The following is a 20,322-nucleotide window of genomic DNA, read 5'->3' as shown; positions in this document are numbered from 1 at the left end:
CTTTTGGGAGAATCATTCCAAGAAAGAGCATTCAATCCAAGAAGGTCTTGATTTATATTTGGGAAGCTCTCCAACCATGGAGCAGAAGGAAATTGAGATGAAATCCAATGAATTTATAACTTAGAGTTCTCTTTACACAACAGAACCTAAGATGGATGTTGACGATGGCTTAGTATCATTGCTAATCTTATTTCTTTGGTCTGTCCATCACTGTACCTTCATACTGAGATCTTATTTCCCAGCCCCGGGGAGGCATAAACTTGGATCCTTTCTGCCAAGCAGCCCGATTCTGCTTGTGGACCCCTGACTCTTCTCCCCTCACTACTGCCTCCACAGGTAATTTTGGGAACTTCATTGATGGAGGGTCGCATCACGGAAGTAGGAAGAAGTCCACTGACCCCGCTGAAGAAGACAGCCTTCCACTGCTGCACGAAGTAGAAGGCGACGCAGCCCAGGAAGCTCCCATGCCCATGGTGTCCACCACTCACCCAGAGAAGCCACTCGTGACGGAAGGGAACAGGTAGGAGACTCAGCAGGCAAGAGTAGATGGGGTTTCTGACAGTGGAAATTTGACCAATTTCTGGGACTGTTTGATTCAGTTCTTCCATAAAACTGGAATCATTTTTTACTTTATGATTTTTATTTTTTCCCTTATAGCTGATTTACAGTGTTCTGTCAATTTCTACTGCATAGCAAGGTGACCCAGTCATACATATATATATGTATTCCTTTTCTCACATTATCCTCCATCGTGTTCCATCACAAGGGACTGGATACAGTTCCTTGTGCTAATGAGTTGCTTATCCACTCCTGGAAACATTTTTAATTTTAGTTATGGGAGGAAAGTGCAAACAAGGGCAACGTGGGCGCGTGCCACTCTTCTGAATTCTTAGCGACACCTTGACAACTCTCCAAATGATACATCGAGGTCATTCATCTAAGGGCAGAACAATGGTGATGGTTATTATTACCACAGCTGAAGGTCCTTTTATTCTACAGCTTTGAAGTGTAACAAGGGAAGAAGGTCAAAAGTTAAAATTTCAATCTGAAACTCTATTAACAGTTATTCTATTCATCTGAATATCAGGTAAACTTGACTTGGTGGAATCATTCAATACATCACTTCCTATCTTACTTTTGCGACAAACTGCAGAACTCAGAAAATAATTGTCAGGCACCAGAAAAGACCACTGCAGAAAACAGCTGGGGCAGCCACACGTACCCTCACTGATCTCTCTTTTTTAAGTCGAAGTATAATTGATTTACGATATTGTGTTAATTTATGTTGTACAGTGAAATGATTCAGTTATACATATATACACAGGTTTTGGGGTTTTTTTTTTTTTTTGCTTTTTTAGGGCCACATCCTCAGCATATAGAAATTCCCAGGCTAAGGGTCTAATTAGAGCTACAGCAGCTGGCCTACACCACAGCCACAGCAACTCAAGATCTGAGCCACATCTGAAACCAACACCGCAACTCATGGCAACGTTGGATCCCCAGCCCACTGAGCAAGCCCAGGGATTGAACCTGCATCCTCATGGATACCAGTTTTATTTCTATGGGAACTCTCTCTACAAACTCTTTTTAAATACTCTTTTCCATTATGGTTTATCATAGAACATTGACTATAGTTCTCTGTGCTACACAGTAGGATCTTATTTTTTATCCCTTCCCTGTATAAGAGCTTACATCTATCTGCTAACCCCAAACTTCCACTCCATTCCTCCCCCAACCTCTTCCCCTTGGGAACCACAAGTCTGTTCTCTATGTCTGTGACTCTGTTTCTGTTTCATAGATAGATTCATTTGTGTCACATTTTATTTTTATTTATTTATTTTTATTTCCCCCTACATTTTTTTTCATTTTATTTATTTATTTATTTGGCCACGCCTGTGGTATGTGGAAGTTCCTGAGTCAGGGACTGAACCTGCGCCACCACAGGGACCTGGGCTACTGCAGTGACAATGCCAGATCTTTAATCCACCTAGCCACCATGGAACTCCATGTGTCATATTTTAGATTCCACATATAAGTGATAGCATATGATATTTGTCTTTCACTGTCTGATGGACTTCACTTAATATGAGAATCTCTAGTTGCATCTATGTTGCTGCAAATGGCATTATTTCATTCCTGTAATGTCTGAGTAATATTCCATTGTGTATATATACCACATCTTCTTAATCCATTCATCTGTCAATGGAGATTTTGGTTGCTTCCATGTCTTGGCTACTGTGAATAGTGCTGCTATGAACATAGGGGTGCATGTATCTTATTGAACTATGGTTTTGTCCAGATATATGCCCAGGAGTGGGATTGCTGGATCATATGGTAGTTCTAGTTTTAGTTTTTTGAGGAACCTCCGTACAGCTTTCCATAGTGGTTGTACCAATTTACAATCCCACCAACAGTGTAGGAGGGTTCCCTTTTCTCTACACCCTCTCCAGCACTTGTTATTTGCAAACATTTTCCATGATGGCCCTTCTGACTGGTGCACCCTCACTGGGCTTTAATCCACATAACATTTCAATGTGCAAAGTGAAGTAAAATTACAGAACTCTGTTTTAAGAAAGTGATATCAAGCATCAACCAAGCGGTTTATGAGAAGGGAGAGCCACATGCAGTGAGAGTCTTCTGTGTTGTGAGCTTTATGCTATGAGTAAAAAAAAAAGATCTCACTGGATTCTCATAAGAGAACACTCCTCACCCCGTTCACAAGTGAGAGGGTTGGAACCACATCACGAGTTCTCTTCCGTTCTGCTCTTCTCGATCTAGAATCCCTGGGCACGAACCGGAGGCTTTCTGGCCACTGTTAGGATCATAAGGACTCTCTCATCTATTTCCGCCAATGGCCCTCTTTCTTGAGCAGCAGATCCAAACACCTCCACTTGGGTGACCTCGAATTATTCACCAGACTCATCATCGTCACAGATGACTTTGCCCCTTTTCCTGTTTTTCCCATCTCGGAAACTGGCCCCACCATTCTCTGGATCCTCTAAGCGACAAAGCAAGTTGTCAATTGTTCTCTTTTCCCTTCCTACTCACATCTAATCAGTGATGAACTCTGATCGATTCCAGGTCTCAAGCGTGTTCTCTATCGCCATTTCTTTAATCTGGCCAAATGGCACCTTTGGCCTTAAGTTCAAGTTCCCTTCCCTGAACCCCAAGTCTGATTGGGACTTCTGTACTCGCCTCCATCAAACATGAATTACACTGCATTAAGCTGTTTTGACCTGTCTGTCTCTCTATTAGACTGTAAGCATTCTCAGGGCAAAGAAGCGTGTCTTATGCACCATTGCATCTGCTCTTCTCTGTGCCAGGCACAGAATAGAGGCTCATAACTGTTTCAGGATGAGCTAAGGAATTGCTGTAACTGGGTTGAGCTCAGGGTACTAGGTGGGCAGAGAGAGGGCATGGGAGGGAGTGAAAAGGTGAGAAAAGTTACCAAAAAGATGACATCCTACAGAGCAAGAATGAGCATAATGGATGGGAACCAATTCTTTGGGACAAAGTAGGAAGGAGTAAGTGAAAATAATCTTAGCTCCTGGTCCTCTTGTTTTGGAGCGTGCCTTATATTTTCTAAATCCTGTTTCTCCCATGGACCAACTTCTTTGGGGTGTTTTTTGGCTCCCTGGCAGTCATACTTGGTCGTCTATCCTCTCGTATGCAAACCAAAAAGGACCCCAAACTTCCAAGTCCTTCGATGACGTCGCTGTCCATTCTTGACACCGAGGACATTAATGAGTGGATCCTATAACAGGATCTGAGCCCTGGGAGACTTTTCGGAGACTCCTCAATGGTCCTCTGTGGACTTTGACTAGGATCAGACAGCGAAAACATCCCCCACCTTGGTAGACTAGCCTGTTGTTGACTATTGGTGGGAATGTCAGAGATGGAGTATGGGAAGGGTTTGGGAGGAGATGAGAGGGTTTAAGGAACCCTCAGATGGAACTCATCTGTATCGACTGACTGGCTCAAAATAAATAAATAAATAAATAAGTCATGCTGGTGTTTTTTGGGGCTTTCAGTATATTCCAGCTATTATATTGAGGCTCTTTTCATATAATGGTAAGCCAGGAGGCAGCAGCTGAATTGGAAGATTCTACATCTATAGCAGACCCCAGCCATGTGTGCATGTGCACATGCGTGCACACACACACACACACACATTCTCACAATTTATTTGTCTGTTGCCTCCAATGAAATACCACCTTGTTAAAACTACTATGGAAAACATTATGGAGGTTCCTCAAAAAACTAAAACTAGAACTACCATATGATCCAGCAATCCCACTCCTGGGCATCTATTCAGAGAAAAGCATAATTCAAAAAGATACATGCACCCTAATGTTCATTGCAGCACTATTTGTAATAGCCAAGACATGGAAGCAACCTAAATGTCCATTGACGGAGCAATGGATAAAAGATGTGATACATACAAGGGAGTATTACTCATGCATAAACAGGAATGAAGTAATGCCATATGCAGCAACATGGATGCAACTAGAGATTCTCATACTAAGTGAAGTTAGTCAGACAGTGAAAGACAAACATCATATGCTATCACTTATATGTGGAATCTAAAAAAAGGATACACATGAACTTATTTGCAGGACAGAAACAGATTCACAGGCTTTGAAAAACTTACGGTTACCAAAGGGGACAGGTTGAGGGGGAGGCATGGACTGGGGGTTTGGGATTGGCGTATGCACGCTGAGGCGTATGGAAAGATTGGCCCGTGGGGGACCAGCTATGTAGCACAGAGAACTCTCCCCAGGATTCTGTGATCATCCATGTGGACAAAGAATCTGAAAGAGAATATGGATGTGTGTCTATGTATAACTGAATCCCTATGATCGTAGCAGAAATTATCGCAACCTTGTAAATCAACCATACTTTAATGAAACTTTAAAAAAAAAAAAAAAACCCAGATGTCAACTCTGCTTCAACCAAACTCTAAAAAAATGAATGAAAAAAAAAAAAGAAGAAATACAACCTTGTAAGTAGTGGTTTAGCATGACACTTCAATCGTCACTTGTGTTCGTTCTGGGCTTTCCAGTTTTACAAAGCACATGCATTCACTTTCAATTTACATAAGGCGCTGGAGCTCAAGAATGAGATGGGAGCTCAAGACATCCAAAGGCGGGTCAGAATCTGGTGCCCAGGGTTCCAGGCCTACCCTTGCCCAGACTCACAAGGCTGGATGAGCGGCAGGGCAGCCATTCAAGCTGGCAGGCTTCTCTTCCCACTGGCAACCAGGTGCTCTCCCATCTGCTGTCCTCCATCTGCGCTGTCATTTGCCTGAGAAGCCACTGCATCCTGGACCACACAGACCCGGTAAAACCCAGAGAACCTGGGGACCAAAGACACAGTGGCCCTGAACATCATTAGCACAAAATAATCCAAACCAAAGAAACCTCGGAACAAAGTACAGCGTTGAGTGGGAGTTTATTTAGTTGCAGGATTCTCAGTGCCATCATTTTAAAAAAACTTTATTGGAGTATAGTTAACTTACAATGTTGTTTTAGTTTCAGGTGTACAGCAAAGTGACTCAGTTATACATATATACATGCCTATGTGTATATGTGTATATTTACATAACTCCATTCTTTTTTCCCATATAGGTTATTGCAGACTATTGAGTAGATTTCCCTGTGCTGTACAGTAGGTTCTGGTTAATTATCTATTTTATACAGTAGTGTGTATATGTTATTGGGTCTTCCTCCTTCCTCTCTCCCCACCGTGGTTTCTTCTATGGTAACCCTAAGATGGGTTGTGAAATCCATGAGCTTGTTTTTGTTTTATAAACAAGTTCTTTGGTGTCATTTTTATTAGAGTCCACGTATAAGTGGCATCATATGATACCTGTCTCTGTCTGACTTACTTCACTCAGTATGATCATCTCTAGGTCCGTCTATGCTGCGGCAAACTCAGTGCCCTAATTTTTAAGAAGATAAAGGAAAGAGCATTTTTGGAACCTTCTTTATTTTTCATTTTTATTTTGTTCACCTGCTATATGAATAACCTCCAAAGTTCTGCCAAGACTTTATCTGGCTTTCCTTCTAAATAGACGCCCGCTGGTTTATTTTCTGCATGGGGCACCTTTGCTAATTTTATGGCCTCTAGAAGAAATTTGGGTTGGAGAGCTAAAAAAGGACCTCTCTGGGAGAACAGACTTGTGGTTGCCAAGGGGGAGAGGGAGGGAGTGGGAGGGACTGGGAGTTTGGGGTTAGGAGATGCAAACTATTGCATTTGGGGTGGATAAGCAATGAGATCCTGCTGTACAGCCCAGGGAACTATATCTAGTTGCTTGTGATGGAGCATGATGGAGGATAATGTGAGAAAAAGAATGTGTGTGTGTGTGTGTGGCTAGGTCACTTTGCTGTACAGTAGAAAATTGACAGAACTCTATAAACCAGCTATAATGGAAAAAATAAAAATCATTAAAAAAAAAAAAAAAGGAACCACTCTGCATTCTTTCAGACTCAAGTTCTCTGGAGCTGTTTGAAAGGGAAACAAAGCTCCCAATGTCCCCTCACCCACCCATCCTCTCTAAGTGCATCCAAACCCTGTCACATTTGTCAGGGCCACCTGTCCAACCACTCCCCCAAGAAATGTGCTCTGGCCTGCCCTCCCCACACCTCTTCACACAGAGCCAGGTGTTTGAAGGAGGCTGGGGGCAAACCTAGCTAAGACTATAGCTGTCACTAGGCCGGGAGCTTCAACGTTTTGCCACACTTCTCCCACCTTACCTGCTTTCACATCTGTCCCTTTCCTCCTCGGAGACCAGATTCTACCAATGAGTTCCTTCTTGTCTGTCTTCAGTCTTATCCTATTAATTGTCTTTTCCCATCATCATATAAGCATATTCAACTCTCATGCTCATTCTCTTTGGCTTCACATCCTCCCTTCCAGCTGCTTTGCCAATCCTTCTTGTCCCTTCTTTAGTCAAGTAAGCAACCTATACTCTTGGCACCAGTGTAGGGGAGCAATAACTATTGCATGGATGGATGGATGGATGGATGGATGGATCGATGGATCGATCGATCGATCGATCGATGGACAACTGATGTTGAAGCTTAGCTGGAAGCATATCCTTCATCTTCATTAATATTATTGCCCTCTCACATTTTTCTATTGATTTTAGTTTACAAAATACCCTCACATCTGTGACCTCAACTGATCCTTACACAGTGCCTACCTGGCACACAGACATTAAAGGGAAGTCCATGTTTGTTTTTCTCCCTTCTCTCTTCTCTCATTTGGAAAGAGAATTTCTCCTCGAAGAAGGCTTGCCTGATAAATCCTGCCCCCTGCTGGTCATTTCTAAGCTTTGCCCTGCTCCGAGGGTGGTAGCTGTTCCTCCCTCTCCATTGTAGCCATCTACCTGTTGACTGTTCATGGGTCCCTGAGTAAAGGCTAAGGATGGAATTAATAGTTTGATTATTTTGTCACCACCCTTCCCCTAACCCACCCAGGACATAATGAAACATGAACATGTGACTGGAATTGCCTGAAAAACATTGAGTGTCAGCTAACTTCCAGACCTCATGTATTTTCACAGGAATTACAGCTATTTGCCATTTGAGGCCAAGAAGCCCTGTGTCTACTTTGTCAGTTCTTGGGGAGACCAGACGTTTAGGCTGCATTGGTCCAACATGCTGGAGAAGATGGCGGACCTCTTGGTAGGTGACTCCGATGGGTGATGGATTCAAATATTGGAAGCTGGAGGCAGAGGGACTTTTTTATCCACCCATTAGATCTGGACCTCAGTTTAAATACAAATGAACTCGAGCTGCTGCCTGTGTGAGGAAGCATGGCTCCTACCACGTGGACTCAGGAATGAGAACACGTTGCAAAATCCTTTGACTTTCTTTTTTTTATTATTTTTTTAAAATAGTTATTTCTCCAATGCAATTTTTTTTTCTGCTGTGCAACATGGTGGCCCAGTTACACGTACATGTACACATTCTTTTTTTCTCCCATTATCATGCTCCATCATAAGTGACTAGACATAGTTCCCAGCTCTACACAGCAGGATCTCATTGCGAATCCATTCCAAAGGCAATAGTCTGCATTATTAACCCCAAGCTCCCCAATCCACCCCACTCCCTCCCCTTCCCCCTTGGCAACCACAAGTCTATTCTCCAAGGCCATAACATCCTTTGACTTTCAATCAAACTGTCCAGATTCAAATCCCTGCTCTGCTTCTAACTGGTAAAGGACCCAGGGATGGGCCATTTTCCTAATCTCCAGGGAGGGGATAGATCTTTGCTTCAATAAATACAGACTCCTACGTCTTTAACTTCTCTCCAAGTTCGAGACTTGCCACCTCTCCAGTCCTACCTCTTACAGTCCCTTCCTCACTGCTTTATTCCAGGCACACTGATCTCCTTTCAAGTTTCTCAGAGAAACCAGGCTCCTTTGTGCCTCATAGCCACCTCCATGCTGTTCCCTCTGTCTGGGCTGCTTTTCTCCTTCATATTTCTCCCACCAAGTGGCTTAGTTTCAGGCGCTTCCTCAGAGAAGGTCTCTGACTTCCTACATCTTACCCTCCTCCATCAAAACCTATTTTTCCTTTCGAAGTATTTGAGGAATGAAATGTGTGATTCAGTACTTAAAATAGTGCCAATATGGGAGTTCCCGTTGTGGCTCAGTGGTTAACAAATCTGACTGGGAACCATGAGGTTGCAGGTTCAATCCTCGGCCTTGCTCAGTGGGTTAAGGATCCAGCGTTGCCGTGAGCTGTGGTGTAGGTCACAGATGTGGCTCAGATCTGGCATTGCTGTGGCTGTGGTGTAGGCCGGCAGCAACAGCTCTGATTGGACCCCTAGCCTGGGAACCTCCATGTGCCACAGGTGCGGCCCTAGAAAAGACAAAAAAAAAAAAAAAAGTAGTGCCAAAATGCAAGAAACGCTAGGCTGTCCCACCTGACCCCCAGGAAGGAGAGAAAACCTGGGACTCGGCTTTGGTCTCGGACCTTCCCTTTGCGCTTCCTATTGCTTATGTTCGCATTTCTCTCTCCACCCCGCACGTCAAGGGCAGTGTCATCTGCTCTCTGCCCCCCCCCCCACCTTGTCTGATCCCTCTCGATCCATGAGAATCCACACTAGGGAAAGCGCACACCTCTCTCCTGTTGGCTTTCTGATCCTGTGCATAACTGTGTAAGACCAAGTACTGTGTCTGGCAGTGGACATGCCAGGCATCAAGGAGACACTCAGAAAATGGTCACGGAGGCTGGTCTGGAGTCACGCCTTGTGGAGGCCAGAGACTCACTTTGTATGTCTGGTCTTGCTTCTCCTTAAGACAAAATAGATAGTCTTTCTTTTTTTTTTTTTTCTCACTGATTGCACCTGCAGCATATGGAGGTTCCCAGGCTGGGAGTCTAATTGGAGCTGTAGCCGCTGGCCTATGCCAGAGCCACAGCAACGCGGGATCCGAGCCACGTCTGCCACCAATACCATTGCTCATGGCAACTCTGGATCCTAAACCCACTGATCGAGGCCAGGGATTGAACCTGCAACCTCATGGTTCCTAGTTGGATTCTTTAACCACGGAGCCACAGTGGCAACTCCAGATAATTTATTTCCCTAGAGTTTTTCCCCTAGAGACCATAGCAGTCTTGAGCACTTGTTCCTAATTCTTTTCTCAGAGCCTGGGTCCCTGCTGCACTTGTCCTGATTGTATGTTTGCTAAGCCCCAAGCTCCGTTTGAAAGAGCACACACCTCCCTATGGAGCTGTACGTGGGTACTGTCCTTACCCGATTTTACAAATGAGGAAACTGGGCAGAGGGTTAGGTCGCCTGATACCGCCTGGACTGGGTGAGGGGCCTTGATCCAGCTTAGATTTGAACATGGGTAGTCTGACTCTCAAGCCTAAATCTTTTTCTTTTTTGGGAGGCACGCATATGGAGGTTCCCAGGCTAGGGAACAAATTGGAGCTACAGCTGCCAGCCTACACCAGAGCCACAGCAACACCAGATCCGAGCTGCATCTTCGACCTACACCACAGCTCATGGCAATACTGGATTGCTTAACCCACTTAGCAAGGCCAGGAATTGAATCCACATCCTCATGGATACTAGTCAGGTTCTTAACTAGCTGAGCCACAATGGGAACTCCCAAGCCTAAATCTGTAACCCCGCCACATTGTTGCCTGTACTTAGAGTGATGACAGAAACAGATATCCCAGACATGTGGTGGAGGGTGTCCTTCATGTAAATTCTAGCAAAGCCGTGGTGACGTGCATTGCCCCTGGGGTGCCATTTTCCTCCAAGCCATGGAAAGGGCAGAATCTGAGAATTTAGGCCCAGTAAAAAAAGCACGATGATGCAGTTCCCATCATGGCTCAGCGGCTAACAAATCTGACTAGCATCCTTGAGGGTGCAGATTCAATCCCTAGCCTCGCTCAGTGGACTAAGGATCCAGTGTTGCCATGAGCTGTGGTGTAGATCACATACATGGCTTGGATCCTGCACTGCTGTGGCTGGGGTTTAAGCTGGCAGCTACGGCTCCTATTTAACCCCTAGTCTGGGAACCTCCATATGATGCAGGTGCGGCCCTAAAAAAGACAAAAAAACAAAACAAAACAAAAAAAACCCCACAATGATTAAGTGTCCAAGCGTGTAGCCATTGTCGTATACAACTTGTCCCCCTTCCTCCAACAACCCAGCCCACCACCAACCCGCCAATAATTAGAAAAATTGACAGCCCTTTAATGTCGGGATCATTCAGTGCGGTTGTGTTCCCATATAACAAATGGACGTAGACATTGCTTTTGAGGTTTTTGATAATTTATCTAATGTTCTCTCCTTTGTCAGGTCTTTCTCATGACATTAGGTTTCCCAACAAGGTAGATTTTAAATGAATGGAAGCCGGTTCAGGAATAAATCTGGGACAGAAATGCGTTTGAGCAACATGGGAAAAGACTTGAATCTGGACCAATTCCAGCTAAGAAAAGGAAGGTTCAAAGAATGCAGTAGCATTTCCCAGTTCAGATGAAAACAAAAAGCAAAAGCAAAAAAAAAAAAACAAAAACAAAAAACAAGGGCTATCTTCCTTCATTTCCCAAACCAAAAATCAGCTTAATATGATTTCTGTAGATGTTGGAATCAGTGTCTCCACTCCAGCGTCTCATTGTCCCCCTTCATCCCTCCACGTCTGTGGCTTGTTTTCAGGAAGAAGGTCTAGAAGAAGTGAAAGAATTGATTAAGCTGTCAGAAGAAGCCCCAGAAGAGAAAATGAAGACGGTGCTCAGTGACTTCATCAGTCAGACCAGGTACCGGAGAGGCAGTTGGCGTCGGGGAGCTGAGCTTGTATGGAGCCAGCTTTTCTTTTTTTCTTTTTTTTTTTCTTTTTTTTTGGTCTTTTTGCCATTTCTTGGGCCGCTCCTGCAGCATATGGAGGTTCCCAGGCTAGGGATCTAATCGGAGCTGTAGCCGCCAGCCTACACCACAGCCACAGCAACATGGCATCCGAGCCGCATCTGCGACCTACACCACAGCTCACAGCAACGCCAGATCCTTAACTCACTGAGCAAGGCCAGGGATCAAACCCGAAACCTCATGGTTCCTAGTCAGATTTGTTAACCACTGAGCCATGACGGGAACTCCTGGAGCCAGCTTTTAACTACCTTATTAGACAGTCGGTAGTACGTGCATGCAGATGGGCATTGTATAGTGTCTTATCTTCCTTGGTTTTGTTTAGTAATTTAGCTGGCACTGTGGGCTCGCTAGTGCTTCCTGGCACTTAGACACCTAAACCATAAAGCAGAGGGGGAAAAAAAGGAAAAGAGAAGAAAAAGAAAAGTTTACTTCAGAGGCTCTTAATTAATTTTTTTTATTTTTAATTTTTCTTGGCCACACCTGAAGCACATAGAAGGTCCTGGGGCAGGGCTTGAACCCCTGCCATAGCAGTTACCGGAGCCACAGTAATGACAACGCCAGATATTTAACCTGCTACACCACTAGGGATCAACTTTTTTGTTTTTGTTGGAGGCTCTTTATGAAACAAGAAAAATGCTAGTGCTCTTAGTATCCAGTATGGCAGATACGCAACAACCATTTGACAATTTGATAGATCAGTTAAGTCAAGTACTATTTCATAGAATTTGCTGGGGAGTTCCCATTGTGGCTCAGTGGGTTAAGGACCTGATGTAGTCTCCATATGGATGTGGGTTCAATCCCCGGCCTCACTCAGTGGGATAAGGATCTAGTGTTATAGAGACTGTGGCATAGGCCTGCAGCAGCAGTTCTGATTCGACCCCTAGCCTGGGAACTCCCATATGCTGCAGGTGCAGCTGTTAAAAAAAATTTTTATATAACACACTAATAAGTACCAATTAATGGCTCTTATTCTAGGAAGTAGACAATACAATAAAAGACAGAAGAAACATAGTGTATTAGTTACCCATTACTTACTAACAAATAGTCCTCAAATTTAGTGGCATACACAGTGTTTATTATTTCAGTTTCTTGGGTCATGAATCCAGGAGGTGAGGCTTAGCTGGTCCTTTGCTCAGAGCGGCTCCCAGACTGCTCTCAAGGCATTGACCAGGGCTCCAGTTTTTCAGGGCTCAACTGGGGCGCATTCAGTTCCAAGATCCCTCATGTGATCATTTGCAGAATTCAGTTCTTCATGAACTGTTGGACTGAAGATAGGCCTGAGGACTTTGGTTCTCGGCTAGCTATTGTTTGGAGGCCATCCTCAATTCCTTGCCATGTGGACCTCGCCAAGCCACCTCTCCCAACCTGGCAGCTGAGTTCATCAGAGTGAGCAGGAGAGGAGTGTCAGAGAGGATATGCCAGGAAGATGGATAGTCTTTGACAACCTAACCTTGGAAGTGACATCCCATCAGCCTTGATGTATTTGTTAGAAGCAGGTGACTAGGACCAGTGCACATTCAAAGGGAAGGAACTACACAAAACAGCAGGAGGGGGGGATCACCGGGCCCATCTTCCCCCATCAGGAAACAACTTAGACTAAACTCTGGAAATGAATTAGGTCGAGACAAGCAAAATGAGGATCTGTTATAATAGAAAGAATAGAAAGGGAATGGTGATTCATTTGATGGAAAGAAAAAATGAATAAGCGGCAGCTAGCTAAATTCTGGTGTTCTGCTCTATAAATTCTGACTTTCTTAATCTTGCAACTACCCAAGCATTTTTCACTTTAAAAAACAGAGCAATGTAATAAATGTGTAGTTTCTCCTATCTTTATTTCTTTTCTGTTTGTCATTATAGAAGCAATATGTATCAGTGCTACTCCTGCTATGAGCCAAGTGCCACCTGCAATTCCCTTGAAGCATCTTTTAAAAGCTTCATATTTTTAGGAATTAATTGTGGGCAAGTTAATAGCTCAATAGCTTTTCTATATGAGGGGGTTACTTGAGGTGATGATCATTAAAGTTTAAAACCAACTGAAAAAATATGTATGAGGGTCGGACAGAGATCAAATGTTCAGTTTATATTTGGTAACCCTGGATTTAAGACGGCAGTTTGAACCTGAGGTCAAGGAGACTTCGTGGTCCCCCACCTCTTAAAGGTTGAACGGCTGGGCCTAGGGAGGGGGGGTCCCCCTGGAAGAGGAACAGACCACCTGCCATGTGGAGGTGAGGAGGCTGCCCACAGCCTGCAGCAGGCTCAGTCTGAAAGGTAAAGAATGAACAGAATGGTGTACCACCGTCATTTACCCCAATTCTGTTGTGGAAATAAGTTATTTCTCCCCCTTCTTAAGGGGGAGAGAGATGAAAAGTCTGAGGCACCTGCCGTGTTTCTTAGAACTGATCCATCCTGGGAGCAGAATGAATTCCTTCTGCCTCCAGGAAATGTAGACATGAGGCAAAAAGACTCCCTCCTTAGGAGTTCCCCTCGTGGCTCAGTGGTAACAAACCCAACTAGTATCCATAAGGACGTGGGTTTGATCCCCGGCCTGGCTCAGTGGATTAAGGATCCGGTGTTGCTGTGAACTGTGGTGTAGGTCACAGAGATGGCTTGGATCTGGTGTTGCCGTGGCTGTGGTATAGGCTTGGCAGCTGCATCTCCAATGCAACCCCTAGCCTGGGAACTTCCATATGCTGCAGGCGTGGCCCTGAAAAGCAGTAATGAAAAAAACAAACAAAAAAACCTCCCTCCTCACAATAGAATCCTTTTTATTCTTTTTCAAAATTAAGAGTAAAAGCAATGACTAGTAAGCCCAAAGAGAATTTCTGGCGAAGCTTCCAATCGCCAGCAGGCAGAGCTTGGTGTGGGACTCCTGATTATGAGGCGTGACATCTTAGACCCCCCTTTTGTCCCTTTGCAATTGGTTCTTTTCATCACAGATGTTACAGGCTCATCTTACAACAATAACAACAACAACAACAACAACAGCAGCAGCAACGGGGAGTTCCCGTTGTGGTGCAGTAGTTAACGAATCTGACTAGGAACCATGAGGTTGTGAGTTCGATCCCTGGCCTCGCTCAGTGGGTTAAGGATCTGGCGTTGCCGTGAGCTGTGGTGTAGGTTGCAGACGAGGCTCGGATCCCACGTAGGCTGGTGGCTACAGCTCTGATTCGACCCCTAGCCTGGGAACCTCCATATGCTGCAGGAGCGGCCCTAGAAAAGGCAAAAAGACAACAAACAAACAAACAAACAACTACAACAAAAAACAAATGCAGGAATGTATAAAGTAAAAGCATTCTCAACTCTGTACAATCCCACTCCCCAGAGAGAAAAGTTTGATTAGTCTTCCTGGATTTCTTTCCTGTGCATTTGCAAACACACACATTCATCTAAGTATTCTTATTTCTTCACAAATATCACGCACTTGGTTCAGCAGGTGGCTTTTTCACTCTACAATATATCCCTGGCATCTTTCTACAGCAGCCCATAATAGTTACCGCCAGTGTTTTATCACAGGACATGTATCATATAGTAATTACCTTGTCCCTTATATTTGTTTTGATGTATTTTGCTACTATAAACGATATTACATTTTGTATTGTGTATACGTATTTTTGCAAACATTTTCCATTGTTTTCGAAGGGCAGAATTCTAGCATAATTTTTGGATCAAATCATATGGACATTTAAATTTTGATGGGTGCTGTCAAATAGCCTCTTAAAAGACGATAATATTTAATACTTTCCTATCATGATAGAGGAGGGTGACTCTTTGCCCTTGAATATTATCAACCTTGAATATGATCTGATTTTTGGTAAGTGGAAATGGTACCGATTCTAATTTGCATGTAAGTTACTGCTGGTGAGGACAATATCGAATTTCCCCAAGTTTTAAAACCATTTCTACTTCCTCTTCAATTGCATTCATAACCTTTACCATTTTCCTCATGAACATATTTTAAACTTTGGCCCTCAAAATGTTATTACTCAGTCCTTTGTGAGGTTTTGAAAATGTGACGTTATAGCCCAGCTCTGAATGGAAAATATTTGCTTTATGTACTTTTCAGAAACTTTTTGGTGTGTATTATATTTAAGATTAAAAAAATGCATTATTTCAGGTTTGCTCTTATCCAGGTTATGAACCTGGATAGCCATCACAATAGGTATATACTGAAAGAAAGTGGAAAAACAAACAGCCCCCCAAACTAATGTGGGGGTTGAGCATCTTTTCCCATTTTTTCGTTGTCTCTTAGAAAAGTTAACGCTTAATCCGAGATGAAAAATCTTAGTTCTGTGGCTTCATCGACTTCCCCAATTGTATTGCAGAAAATATACTTGCACGTCTCTGGAATTATATAAATGAAATTTTCACTAAGTAGGCTTCAAAATTGTTATTCTTTTCTTATAGTACCTTTATCTCTGAAGCAGAAAAGAAGCCCAAGATATTGAACCAAACCAATTTAGATAAGAAACGACTTACGCTCTGCTGGCAGGAGCTGGTATGTGAAAATCTATTTATACATGGAAAGAATTAAAACAAGTGCTTTAAAAATAAACCTCATGGATGAAGCACAGGTCATAGGCCACATGAGGTTGGATTTGCGGGCGGTAGAGGAATGCGTGGGAAGGGAATACGTAGATGAGGGGGTTGGAGAGGAACTGGCATTTATTGCATGTTTCCAGGAATGAGCTAGAAGCCCGCCAGCCCCACAGTCTAGTCTGATGGATTTCCCCCGTGTGCATTTTTTTGACATTTGTATTTTGTCAACGGCTGTGGACTCTTTCACCTGACCTTCAGCTGAGAGACAGAACGACATAATGACATGTCCTCACTTTGTGGACCTCCCAGTACGAGTCGTGTGAAAAGTTGTGAGCATGATCCAGGGCCAGGGCAGTGGCTGAGACCTCTCTGGGTCCCGGAGACACTGCTCTGTATTGGGCGCCTTTGAGACACTTGGTCCCTATTAAATGGGTGACCAGTGGGAAATGCCAGACCAAGTCAGACCCTTATTATCTCTCCTTGAAACTTTAGTTCCAACAATGGCACCAAGGGACCTCTTTCCTGAGGCCATGAGAATTCTGCAAAATAAAATTACGCAGAGTTTGACTGGCCAGGGACATTTTCGAGATGTGAATGGGGCCCAGAGAGATGAAATGATTTTTTTTTAAGGTCACGGCAAGTGAATCATACTCCACAGACTAAACCCTGAGTCTCTAAATACCTGGTGTATCCTTATTTCCAGAACGGTTAATGAAGGTTTGTGTACTGGGAGAGAGACCAGACTCGCAGCGTATATAAGATCTTCTTCCTACCCCACTTCTCTCGTGGTACCTTGGGCTGCCCTTCCTTCTCTCTGCAATACCCATCTTCTACGTATCATCCACAGAGTGCTCTCGTTGTCTGTGTCTGCCAGCCCTTGGCCTGAACAGGTCAAGGTTTCAGTCCCTTTGTAGTGGCCCAGCTCTCTCCCCTTGTTTCCAGGCCTACATGTCCAGCCTCCGAGTGGACATGTCACCTGCTTGTCTCATAGCCCCTCTGACTCAGTGATCCCACTCAACCCATCATCTTCCCACCTGAGCTTGTTCCCTGTCCCCTGAGCACCATCAGCCTCCCTTGTTGCTCCAATCAGAAGCCTAAGAATCAGAGTTCCCATTGTGGCTCAGCAGGTTAAGAACCTGACTAGTATCCATGAAGATGTGGGTTCCATCCCTGGCCTCACTCAGTGGGTTAAAGATACAGTGTGGCTGCAAGCTGAGGCATACCTTGCAGGCGCAGCTCGGATCCAGCGTTGCTGTGGCTGTGGTGTAGGCTGGTAGCTACAGCTCCAATTCCACCCCAGCCTGGGAACTTACATGTACCTCAGGTGTGCCTCCCCTGCCCAAAAAAAAAAAAAGGACAAAAAGAAGCCTAAGAATCAATTTGGAATCCTATCCCTCACCCTGAGCAGTCAGTTGGACCCCAGGCCAGGTTGAATTCCCAGCCTTTAAAGACTCTGGTACTTACTCCAGCTGTCATCACCAGAATCACAGCCTAACCTGAGTCCCTTAGCATCTCTGGCCTAGACTCTTCTGGTCACTTTCCTCCAATCCACCTTCTAAACCACAGACAGAATGATCTCTAAAACACAAACCTGTTTAGATCACTCTCAATAAAAAATCCCTGGAGTCTCTCCATTGTTCGTAAGATAAAATCCAAATTCCCTTTTGCATGCTCTACAGGGCTGTCCCCTATTTGACCCCCACCTGGCCCCCAGCCTCATCTCCATCCCCCTCTTCCCATGTATTTGTGTGCCAATAATTTGGAACTCTCACTGATTATGTGCCTTCATATGGAATTGTTCCCTCTGCCTGGACGGTCCTTCTCTTCCCATCATCTGATGAATTCAGTTCATTTTTTAAGACTCAGCTCGAATGTCAGATCACCCATAAAATGCAGCTTTGGCCCCGATGGTCCCATAGTATTTTACACATTTTAGTTATTTGCATATATTGCTTTCATCTCGCCAGTTGCCAGAGTCTCAGGGGAGGGAAGCATGTGCCTGCCCCCTGTCCTAGGCCGTGGCTCCTGGGATAGTGCCTGGTACATGGCAGGTGTTTGGTTCCTCTAATTATCAACAGGTGCAGAGGGCTTCCTATGTGCCAGGCCCTGTGCTGGATCCTGGGAACACAAGGCTTTAATGACTCAGTGCTTGTCCTTGGGGCATTTATTGAATGTTCGATTCATTCCACAAACATTTCTTTAATACCTGCTGTGTGCCGGGAACTCCACCAGATACTGAGAATTCAAGGAAAGGACAAGACCAATGGGGTCCCTGTCCTTGCAAAGTTAACATTTGCATCAGAAGACAGAAGATGGACAGAGAACAAAAAAATAAAGTGGTTATAGTTTCTGATATAAAATGAAGGGCATTTTAAAAGGCCGTCGGGGCTGGGAAAAGTGGAGGAATGCATGACAGTGGTGACATGCAAATGGAGGCCTGAGGAGGAACCAGCCATGCAGAGTCTAGGAAGAACCCTTGAGCAGGAGGCAATCTTGGGCATCTCAGTCTTAAAGATGAACTGGGCTGGGCATGTTTGAGGATCTCCTGAGGACTGATGTGCCAGGGCACCAGAGGTGCTCTGAGGTAAAGCAGAGAGTGTGGGCAGGACCCCTTTAGTCGGGGCCTTAGGAAAGTGTTTGGGCTTGTTGCCTAAGCACACACATGCAGGCAGAAAGACTGATCAAAAGAAACCCTTTGGGCTGTTCCCACCACTCCCACTGAGCTCCTTGGGGCATCTCTCCAATGATGCTGACTTGATCTGGAAGCGTCCGCTGTGCCTCTGGGAAGAGGTGGTGAGAGCAGTGGCCTCTGGACTCAGCAGGGGTCAAGTCCAGCTCTGCCCCTCAGGAGCTGCATGACTCTATTTCCTCTGCTGTAAAATGGGGATGAAGGTCACTGTGAGGAGTACCGAGGGTTAATATAGCAGTTAGAGGAGTTCCCGTTGTGGTGCAGTGGAAACGAATCTGACTAGGAACCACAGGGTTGCAGGTTCGATCCCTGGCCTTGCTCATTGGGTTAAGGATCCGGCGTTGCTGTGAGCTGTGGTGTAGGTTGCAGACACGGCTTGGATCCGGCGTTGCTGTGAGCTGTGGTGTAGGTTGCAGACACGGCTTGGATCCCACGTTGCTATGGCTGTGATATAGGCCAGCAGCTACAGCTCCGATTAGACCCCTAGCCTGGGAACCTCCATGTGCCTTGGGTGCAGCCCCAAAAGGACAAAAGACAATAAATATAGCAGTTAGAGCATTGCCCAGCACAGAGCCAGAGCTCAATACATTTTAGCTGCTACTATTATTGTTGTTGCTGTTGTCAAAAGCAGAAGGCCTAGATTCGTGTCATAACTAATGGGGCTGTGGGACCTTGGCAAACCTCTGGCTTCTCCCAGCCTCTGCTTCTCACCTGTCAAATGAAGGTGAGACGATATTTACTCTTTGCAGACCTACAAAATTCCTTTTAATGGGCAGCCTGCACAGTTGCAGACCCGCAAACAGCTTCATGAGTGGCTCAGTGTGGAGATTAGATGAACTTTCTGGACCCTCCAGCCATAGGACTGTGCTTGCCGTCCAGCTTTCTCGAAAGATCTATACTGACTCTTGTTTTGTTTTAGGAAGCGGTAGCCAAGGAGGCCAAGGAGCTCATTCAGCAGCAGAAGAAAAAGTTCTCTCTTGATGAAATGATCCAGGAAACCCAAAACTTTGTGGAAAAAATCCGCTTTCTTGGGGATGAGGTAATCAGCTGGAGAGGCAAATCTTGTTTGAAGATTAGACTGAATGTCTTCCCAGTGGGGTTTGCATGTTTGATGAGAATGAAAGATGGAACAGTGTTTTCTCTCAAGCCCTGCTGAGCTGAGCAGGCGCTATGCATCTGAAGGGGGCAAGAAGAGATTTTTAAATTAAACCAAACATGTACAGCTTTATTGATTTTTTTTTTCTTCTTTTTAGGGCTGCACCTGTGGCATATGGGGCTGAATCGGAGCTATAGCTGCCAGCCACAGCCACGGCCACAGCCACGCCAGATCTGAGCCACATCTGTGACCTACAACCATAGCTCACAGCAACACTGGATCCTTAACCTCCTGAGCAAGGCCAAGGATTTAACCTGTATCCTCATGGATACTAGTCGGGTTCGTTACCGCTGAGCCACAACAGGAACTCCTCTTTATTGATTTTTTTAAAAAACAAAGCCTGAGTATTCAGCAGAAATAAAAAGCACACTCCAGAGTTCCCATTGTGGCTCAGTGGGTTAAGAACCCAACTAGTATCCATGAGGACATGGGTTCGATCCCTGGCCTCAATGAGTGGGTTAAGGATCCAGGGTTGCTATGAGCTGTGGTGTAAGTTGCAGACACTGCTCGGATCTGGCATTGCTGTGGCTGTGGTCTAGGCCTCAGCTGCAGCT

The 20,322-nt window shown here is 44.8% G+C and overlaps 1 protein-coding gene across 1 annotated transcript in view; it reads left to right on the top strand.

The window, feature by feature from the left end:
- The window catches only part of FER1L6 (fer-1 like family member 6), a 145,717-nt gene that overhangs the window by 33,742 nt on the left and 91,653 nt on the right, over positions 1-20,322 (top strand). Inside the window, exons 12-16 of the mRNA XM_047783301.1 lie at positions 337-520; positions 7,568-7,688; positions 11,181-11,281; positions 15,792-15,882; positions 19,532-19,651. Of these exons, the coding sequence (XP_047639257.1) occupies positions 337-520; positions 7,568-7,688; positions 11,181-11,281; positions 15,792-15,882; positions 19,532-19,651 (617 nt within the window). The remainder of the gene's footprint in view (positions 1-336; positions 521-7,567; positions 7,689-11,180; positions 11,282-15,791; positions 15,883-19,531; positions 19,652-20,322) is intronic.

This window comes from Phacochoerus africanus, chromosome 6 (genome assembly GCF_016906955.1).
Source record: "Phacochoerus africanus isolate WHEZ1 chromosome 6, ROS_Pafr_v1, whole genome shotgun sequence".
Taxonomy (NCBI): Eukaryota; Metazoa; Chordata; class Mammalia; order Artiodactyla; family Suidae; genus Phacochoerus; species Phacochoerus africanus.
Note: the sequence above shows the minus strand (reverse complement) of the source record. Positions and strands in the feature narration are given on the sequence as shown.